This window comes from Scomber scombrus, chromosome 3 (assembly GCF_963691925.1).
Source record: "Scomber scombrus chromosome 3, fScoSco1.1, whole genome shotgun sequence".
NCBI classification, from domain to species: domain Eukaryota; kingdom Metazoa; phylum Chordata; class Actinopteri; order Scombriformes; family Scombridae; genus Scomber; species Scomber scombrus.
The window spans coordinates 25493474-25502945 of record NC_084972.1 but is presented as its reverse complement, the minus strand read 5'-3'; the positions used below and the strand labels follow the sequence as shown (position 1 = coordinate 25502945).

Genomic DNA, 9472 nt, shown 5'->3' with positions numbered 1-9472 from the left:
ATACATTAAAGTGTACATTTAGATAAAGATTTTACCTCCCCCGCCTCCTGAAATTCCTGACATTACCAATAACTACTGAGTAACCTGAAGGTTTAAAAAGACAACCAGTTCACCTCAGACACACCTCAGAATCATGTCTTTTATAGTCACTGAAATTATGGCTGACTTCAGTATAGTGTCCTTGATGGATTATTAACTCAAGTGAACTAATCTTTATAGTCTGTTGAAAAAAAACAATGTGGACCAGACTCCTGCCAACTGCAGGAGAAGAAGTTCAGAAGTTCATCTCACTGTCGATCAGTAGGAGCAACTTTACTGTTAGTAGAGACAACAGAGGATTGTAGACCTGAAACTTCTGGATTTTTCTATTCTTTGTTTAAGGTTTGAAGGGAAACTTACATTACTAATATACATTTTTCTTGTAGTCTTTAGTGAGTATTTTTGCTCTTGGCGTTAGCAAATGTACAACTGGACTTGAGGACAATTTTAAGACAATTTAACATTAAACATTACCAAGATTGCATAATACAGAAATCCAGCTAAACATAAGCAATCGTCACTCCAGCTCAAGGAGCAGTGTTAGTACAAGGAAACTTCTTCTGCTGAACTAAACATGACTGGTACAGGTGGTCAAGTAGCCACATTCTCTGTGTGGGACTATGTGGTGTTTGCTGGAACAATTTTGGCGGCTGCTGGCGTTGGCCTTTTCCAGGCTATCCGGGGCCGTAAGGAGACCAGCAGCGATGAGTTCTTGTTGGGTGGACGGCAAATGACAGCTGTGCCAGTTGCCATGTCACTCACTGCCAGCTTCATGTCTGGCATCACAGTAATTGGCACACCTGCTGAGGCCTACCGTTATGGAACTGCTTTCTGGCTCTTTGGCTTCTCCTATGCCATCATGTCTGTCGTCACTGCAGAGATCTTCGTCCCTCTTTTCTACCGACTGGGAATCACCAGCGCCTACGAGGTATGCAGATGTGTCATACTGTAAATTATTATAATGGTACAAAGTCTGGCAAACAGGTGTTGCAGGAAATAAACTTAAAATGTAACGTATGTAACATGTAAGTAAAGACAACATGCTTTATTGGTAGGCTACAGAAATACTTCACTTTTATTTACTTTTTTTTACTTTAAAAATTGTGACCAATGATTTATCCATTAGTCAGCAACAGTGCTGGTTTAAAATGATCTGGGGGTCATGGCTGTCAGACAGCACTACAGTACCCAGCTAAACTAGTATCCAAGAACTGAAAATAAAGAATAAAATACCTGTATTATTTTGTAAATGTGAATGTAAACTGAGCTGCAGTATGTTAACAAAATATTCAGATAATGTTGTATGATTGTGAAGGATTCCTTTTCAATTGCAGTACCTGGAGATGCGCTTCAGCCGGCCCATTCGGTTGATTGGGACGTCAATGTACATTGTGCAGACGGTAGGAAACTAAAACATGATTCTATTACAAGATTTTGCATTTAGATGACGAAACCATGAAGAATGGAACAAACGCCCATATTAACATTGTAAATGTAACATAGTAAAGAGCACCTGTCTCTTTTCCTCGTTGACTTTATGTAAAATAAAACATTCATATTAATTGCATGCTTGTTGTGTTTCCATCCAATCAACTAATGGTGGCATCTTTATCAGGCTCTGTACACAGGTTTGGTCATCTACGCTCCAGCTCTCGCACTAAATCAAAGTAAGTCAAAACAGAAAAAAAAAAGAATAGAAAAGTTGTTTTTAGTTTTTTTTCAGTTTGAATCCTTACTGAATGTAAGTGAACTGTAACTACAATCTGGTGATAGTGTGTCACATCCTCACAATTATCTTTTTAACACAGTTATAATTGATAACAGAGTTTATATACTATCCACAGAGTTGTTAAAGGAGCTGTTTTCCTTTAGCTGTGGTTAATCTTAAACACAAACCTCATATAAAAAAAAGAGAGATGAACAAATGTTTCCTTGTTTTAAGTTAAATAACAACATGACTGTAGTGTCACAAAACTGTCACAAAAGATGGATAATTTTGATATACAAATTACAATTATTATTATTTTTTCTTATTATTCAGTCACTGGACTTGATCTATGGGGGGTGCTGGTGGCTACAGGAGCAGTATGCATCGTCTACTGCACTTTGGTTAGTACTGTGTATTTCTTGAATTAATGATTTTCTTTGTTCCAAAAAAAAACGTATAGAAGATGTGTCTAGTGTATTTAAACATGGAGTCACACCTCTTGTGTGTGTGCAAGTTACTCTTTTCACGATGATGTATCATTTTACACATCTTAACATTACTGCAACTAGGACTAAAGTGGAAGTAGTTAGTAAAGTATTTGCATTGCTATGCTGACAGGTATTTTGTTTCAGGGCGGCCTAAAAGCAGTAATCTGGACAGATGTGCTGCAGATGGTGATCATGCTGGCAGGTTTTGTGGCTGTCATAGCTAGAGGAGCTGTACTGCAGGGAGGCCTGACGAGGATTTGGGAAGACTCCCGCGAAGGAGGCAGACTTGACGCTTTTGAGTAAGCACACAAACAGACAGTACTTTTTGTTAGTTTTAAACTGATTATGTTCCCAGGTGGTTGGGGCTTCCTGAATCAGAACAATTCAATTAGTGTCTTTTGCAAACAGAGGAAGAAAAATTAGATCAACTTGTTTCCTCTAACTCTTGATTGCTTACGTATCCAAGGAAGGAAACTGAGTGTCAATACTGGAAAGATTTCTTATCACTACATTATCAGATATTTATACTGATATGTCTCCATACACTGCCCTCAGTTATTTTCTCTCTTTTATCACAGTTTTGACCCAGATCCTCTGAAGCGACATACTTTCTGGACCATTCTGATTGGTGGCAGCGTGATGTGGGTGTCTATCTATTCAATCAACCAGTCCCAAGTGCAACGCTACATCTCCTGTAAAACCTTGGGTCACGCCAAAATGTGAGTGTACCTGCATGGAAAGCAAACTAGCACTGGCTGAGCCTGAGGGTTCATGCACTGACACGTCTTCTCTCATCACTCAGGTCTTTGTATGTAAACATGGTTGGCTTGTGGGTTACTGTGAGTCTGGCTGTGTTTTCTGGCCTCACCATGTACTCCATTTACAAGAGTTGTGACCCACTTGAAAATGGTGATATAACTACTCTTGATCAGGTAACTGCACCTGCGATTGTCTTTTAACTCATCATCACATATATCGTAATAGTCACACTATTTATTATGTACGAAATATTAAGTTTAATGGTAAAACATTTTTCTTTCAAATTTGTAAACCAGATGCTTCCTTATCTTGTGATGGATATTCTGGCAGCGTACCCAGGAATCCCTGGCTTGTTTGTGGCTGCTGCATACAGTGGGACCCTGAGGTGAGGCCTGAAACCAGCAAACAAGGAAAAATGTATTGTTTTTTAAAGTAAGGAATGCTGTGATGAAAAGGACGTATTCAAGTGTAACAGAAGATAAGCTATGATGGGAAACGAATGAGCTGGCAATACCGCTATCATGTTACTTACAGAGAAATTTCCACTGACTCAACCACAAATTGTTATTGCTTTTGCAATTCTTGCCCTTGTTAATAAATGATGCATCACACTACCACCTGCACTTTACCTGAAAACTGATCTTATCTGTGATTTAATATCTTTTAAATGTTTCAGTCTTTTTGTTCTGACTAAAATCTTACCTGTTCCTATTTTTCAGCACTGTGTCTTCAAGTATCAATGCCCTAGTTGCTGTCACTGTGGAAGACTTTATAATGCCTGTGTGCAAAACCCTCACACCGAAACAGGTGACCTGGATGAACATGGGCCTGAGTAAGTTATTGTTAAAAAAAAAAAAAACTACTTTCAGGGTTAGTAATGATCAGGCATTAGAAAAGAAAAAGGTAGAGTGAGTCAAGCTTGGATTGCACAATAACCGTCATATAAGACTCCTATAAAGATATAAGATACCGGTAGGCACAAAAATAACCATTATCTTATCTTGTTTTTATCTTGTTTGTCTTAGCAGATAAAAAGTCGTTATTAGATCTACTGTTTGAGTTACATAATAATTGGAAATTTTGAGAAATAGGTGGGTGTAATTTAGGTAAATTAAAAGAAAATTGTGTTCATTCAGCCCTGTTTAGAACATAACAGTAATTAGAAATACTGGTCGACAATTGTTACGCTAAACTTTAGTAGCAAAATGTTTCTATATATAGACTCAACAGGACTTACTGCCCACACAGTGGTTAATGCTACAATCTTCTACAGTATTTCATCAGATCTGAGAAAATCCTGGACAGGCATGAACATGCAGGTTCCACCAACTTGTTTAAGGAGGGCTAGATCAAGGGTGGAGCTCGACTGTCTCATTCAGTATGAAAAACAATGTAGGAAAGACAATTAACATGTTTCCTCGTGAAAATAGAAACAGCCTATTTTGGATCTGCATGTTATCTGTACAAAGGGTCACAATGTTACAGTTCATCACTCTGCTCTCACACCGTAGGTGTTAATTAGAACGGTCATTTGTGTGATGAAATCAGCAAGAAAGCGAGAAAGTTATTTTGTTTTTAAATTAATTGATCCCTAGAGACACTATTCCACTAATAAAAGTAACTAAAAAGGCATTTTAATGACAAAACTTCTAATATGTAGGTGATTTTGTTGTAAATTCATGTTGATAAATCTAGCTCATCTGCACTCATTGAATTTGATCTGATTATTAATCATTTTAATCAACTTCAAGGTGTCTTCTATGGTGCTGTGTGTATCGGGATGGCCGGAGTTGCCTCAACAATGGGAAGTGTCCTGCAGGTAAACCTCTTCAACACTTTGCATGAACTCTCCTGCAAGCATTTATTGCTCTACAGCACCACCATGAGCTGAAGTTTTAAAACTACATGCCACCTGATAGTTTTCTCTTTCCAGGCAGCTCTGTCCATATTTGGTATGATCAGCGGGCCCCTTCTCGGTCTTTACCTATTAGGCATGCTCTTTCGCACACCAAATTCAATAGTGAGTATCTCCTGTTACTGGCACATTCACTAGCAGCACTGTGCCCCTCTAAAAACACAAAGAAACCATGCTAAAAAAATACATGTGACACATCAGGAAGCATTTTGACTGCACTGATATTTACTTTGCAGGGAGGACTTGTGGGAATGATCATTGGTCTGATGTTGACTCTGTGGGTGGGAATCGGAGGCCAGCTTTACCCACCAACATCTGAAAAGACAATGCCTCTCCCAGTCAGCACTGTAGGCTGTAACAACACAATAGGCCAGAACTACACGACTGCAGCTCCCTGGACCAGTCCAGTGACTCTTACCACACAGCAAGAGTAAGTCATATGATATCACATTAAAAGTCCATCTGTGGTTACTCAAGCACATGATATAGCCACAGTAAATAGGAAAACTCATTAGCATTTTTAATATACCATTTGCATGCATTAATGGCAACAGGTGCTACGATGACACGTCACAGGCCACAAATCTGATGCACCCTCTGCTTTCACACCATGTCAGATATAGATTAACATTTAATTATTAACCCTTACATACTATTCATATTCTGACTCATAATTAGCCTCTACACCAATTCAAATTCATAAATTCCCCCATCAGTCATTAATAAATGTTGTAAATCCTTCTGTTTGATTAATCTTATGGAAAAACAGACATTCACAATCAGTACTTTATGCTCCAGGAGAACATTTTATAGAATATGATGAATACATGTTTGAATGCTGATTTGGGATTTTTCTTTTCTTAAATAAACACAGGTCAAACTTATCATTTGCATATATAAAAATGTGTTTCAGCTGCACAAAAATAATTTAAAAAAAAACATTTTATTTCCATTTTTGTATACTGTGGGTCACATGAGGAAAAGTCCAGCTAAAAAGCTCTAAAATGTAAAAATGAACAGTATATAACTGTTAAATACTTTTGACATGCAGAGCTACAGAGTGATAATCCAAGAACCTAAAGAGAAGTTCCAAACACATACTTTATATACTCACATTGGTGTTAAAAGTGTAGGATACCAGGAGTGGGTGAATACTGATTTGACTCCCTGTTTGTGTATGACAGGTTCAGGCCAGATCTAGCAGACTCCTGGTACTCCCTGTCCTACCTCTACTTCTGTCTGTTGGGCACAGTGACCACGATTGTGTCTGGCATGCTGGTGAGCATGATGACAGGTAAGACGTCTTTCTCTTAACCTCCAAATCCACTGCAGAGACACATGGATGATGATGGATTTAAATGACTAACAATTGTTTATGAGGCCTTGAATGGACTCGCTCCCCTGTATTAAACAGAGCTCCTGTCCCCATACCACACTGGCAGAGAACTAAGGTCATTTGACCAGGGACTTCTGTCTGTCCGCAGGTCCAGGACTAAGTGCTATGGGGGCAGGGCCTTCTCCATTGCTGCCTCCAAACTGTGGAACTCTCTTCCTCCCCCCATTCATTTCTCTCCCACCATTGAAATTTTCAAGAAAAACTTTAGAACTTACTTTTACTCCCTAGCATATAGCTGTCCCTGTCATTATGTATTGTATGACCATGTAGTTTTATTTCTGATTTCTTTTTATTGTGTTTTCTATTTTTTGTGTTCTTCCTCTGTTTGAAACACTTTGGATCGATCATGTTGTGTTTAAGGTGCTATATAAATATAGTTGAAGTTATAACTGTATTAACTAGCAAGCATTTCTATGAAACACAATATTGACGTTATAGCTATTGATCTGTTTCTTTGTAGGTGGTTGCAAACAAAAGAAGCTGAGTTCTAATCTGTTTGTGAGGAAGCGTGATCTGATCTGTTTCAGCTACTGCAGTAAATCAGAGGTAGAGATCAACTTATTTTATTACATAATTGGTAACAAATTAAGACATTTTTGTTGAACTGCACTAGATTTTTGGCATGAGTTATAATTAATATTTTACTTAATGTCCTCAACACGTTACAGGAATCCGACAATAAAGAAAAGGCTGCATCAGACATTCACATGAGTGCCGACAAGTCAACGTTACCAGACTACGAAGTGATGACTAAAGATGTTGAAAAAGCTACCAAACTGTAATGCTGCTGTATCAATACTCTGTCAGTGTTTTAAACATATTTAATGCAAATGTAAAAAAATAAATAAATTAACACATAAATGACAAAGCATAATTCCTCTGCTGCTACAACCCTGTGGTGCATCTGATTCACAAAAACACATAACTGGAACTCAATGATGTGCCTATTTATGTCGGTATGAAATATGATGTGTTTTCAACATGTTTGCTAAAATGCAAATACACAATTACTTGGATTAGAACTAGTGATAAGACTTGACTGTTTATGTTTCAACCCTACCAACTACAACAATAGAAAAAGAAGGAAAATGTTCAGCATCCTTTAATTAACAAAATGTTCTGGCTATTGTAGCCTTTGTCATGCCTATAGGGAACAAGCATTTAAAATAGCTCAAGGTTACCACATCATTTTCTCCACACTGATTGAGCTGCTCCAATTTCCTGTTTTGTGGGGATGTTGCAACACTGTTTTACATTTATTGTCCTTTGTTCAATTGTTCTCCTTGATAACGGATGCTAGCCCTACCTGAACATTGTCCTTCTCCATTTCATGCTGACAAAGACGCACACATTGGATTATTGTGTTTGTTAATATGCAATATGAGTATAATGTTTTTTTGAATGTTTGTTTATTCTGTAGTTATTTTTGTAGGAAATGTTGCATCCTTTATGACCTGTACAAATTATTCACAAATTATGTTAATAAATATTTTGTAGAAAGTTCCACTGTGTCGACTGAAAACACATGAACACAATGTACTATTCAAAAGAGAAACCTTCACTGAGCCCATATTTATGCAGAAGAGTAAGGCCAAAACAAATACATATACTGTATATTTAGTGCTCTGGTAAAGGTGTTTCTCTTCTACTCCAGGCTGTAAATCTTATTTGAAGAAAGAGAGAGGGAGGGAGAAATTGAGCTTTGGTCTAGGTAATAACTATGTCCTTTGTCTCCTTGGCAACATACAATAGAGGAAGTTAACAAAGCACTGACCTGCCCACTTTTACCTGCTGCTATCCAGCCAGGCAATCCCTTAGCTGCTCCAGGTTTATAGGAAGTGAATAGGCACTCGTGAAATTGGAGACATGCTCGCTCCCAGGGAGGTGAATTGAAACTGCTTTCACTCATATCAACAAAACAAGGTAAGCAGGATTTTTTTTTTATCACGATCAACAGCAATAAAGTCTGAAAAATCAAGTTAGTTACTAATCATGTTTTGGACATAGATAAACTTTCATATGAAAAAGAGATTACAAACGTTTTCATTGAAATCACAGGGAAGGTCGGCATTAATGTGTCAGTTTAGTGTGTACAAAGTTATTTTCTACTGCAGATATGCTGGTGTAACCTGAAAATGTGTTGCATATCATACATGTTTTCACTGCCTACTATCCTGGCCTTACAGAGCAAACTCAGACTTTCAGAGAACATTACTAAGAATAAGGGAAAGATACATGTTTTTACCAGTGCAGCATTTACAGTTTTAGTGTTTTTTTTACTCATATTCGACAGTTTTTTGCATCCTATGCTTTGTTTTGCCAGCACAGGACTTAACGGCCATGGATACCATCGTTGCTACTCTGGCATGTGTCCTTCTGGTTCCTTCTTTTGTTGTGGCACAAACAGAAAAGGGGAATATAAGTTTGGCTCTCACACCTACAATAACAACCCCTCGCTTAAACTTGACGTACACCACTAGAACAGTAACGACATCCAACTCCACTGTGCTTACAACTGTTACTGGTAACTTGACTGATGATGACACAGCCTTTACCAGCATATCCTCGGACAATGACACATTCACCACGAGCGCGCCACCTGAGAGTACAAAACACCGCGAGACTTCTCAGTCGACAACCGTCATGACTCCTGTAATAAACAGTACCTCACTGATAACCACTAATGGCACTCAAATGTCAACATTTACTGTGCAGACAACGCCGGCAACCAAGACTACAGCAGGTCACATAAGTACATCTGATAAATCTGAAACATCTGATACTTCATTAACTACAAATACGGATTCATCCTCCACTGTCAATACAACCTCAGATTCAACATATAAAACATCACAAGGTAAACAGAAGGCTCCATGTTTTTAAGTGCAGTTTTATTACAGATTTGATTGTTTGTTCTATGATTTTATCTGACTTTTTTCTTTTCTGTTTTTTTGCAGTGCCACTGGTTTTGGGACTAGACGTTTCAGAAAAGAGTATGACTATTCTCTTCAGTGTTGTACTTGGAGTGTTTGCCTTTGCTTTGGTCCTGTTTATGTTTCACAGATGCAAACATAAAACCCAGTACTTGCATCAACCTCTAAACAACACCAATGACACAGGTAAGGAGTTCCCCATTAATCACACAATACAAACTATTTTATGGATTA

The 9472-nt window shown here is 38.0% G+C and overlaps 1 protein-coding gene across 1 annotated transcript; it reads left to right on the top strand.

The window, feature by feature from the left end:
• Positions 1-613: 613 nt before the first annotated feature.
• Positions 614-7087, top strand: slc5a8l (solute carrier family 5 member 8, like). The gene is made up of 15 exons (XM_062415903.1): positions 614-967; positions 1374-1439; positions 1655-1706; positions 2081-2148; positions 2380-2534; positions 2814-2954; positions 3038-3167; positions 3291-3379; positions 3714-3826; positions 4746-4813; positions 4928-5014; positions 5146-5339; positions 6094-6203; positions 6766-6851; positions 6974-7087. Exons 1-15 carry the CDS (start codon positions 614-616, stop codon positions 7085-7087), a joined length of 1827 nt encoding a protein of 608 aa, XP_062271887.1.
• The last annotated feature ends 2385 nt before the right edge of the window (positions 7088-9472 follow it).

Bases quoted from the DNA above. Each gene is read 5' to 3' on its own strand.
- slc5a8l (XM_062415903.1), top strand. From the start codon at position 614: ATGACTGGTACAGGTGGTCAAGTAGCCACATTCTCTGTGTGGGACTAT. The intron at 3,168-3,290 runs GTAACTGCACCT...TTTGTAAACCAG, and splicing joins ATATAACTACTCTTGATCAG to ATGCTTCCTTATCTTGTGAT. The intron at 6,204-6,765 runs GTAAGACGTCTT...GTTTCTTTGTAG, and splicing joins GCTGGTGAGCATGATGACAG to GTGGTTGCAAACAAAAGAAG.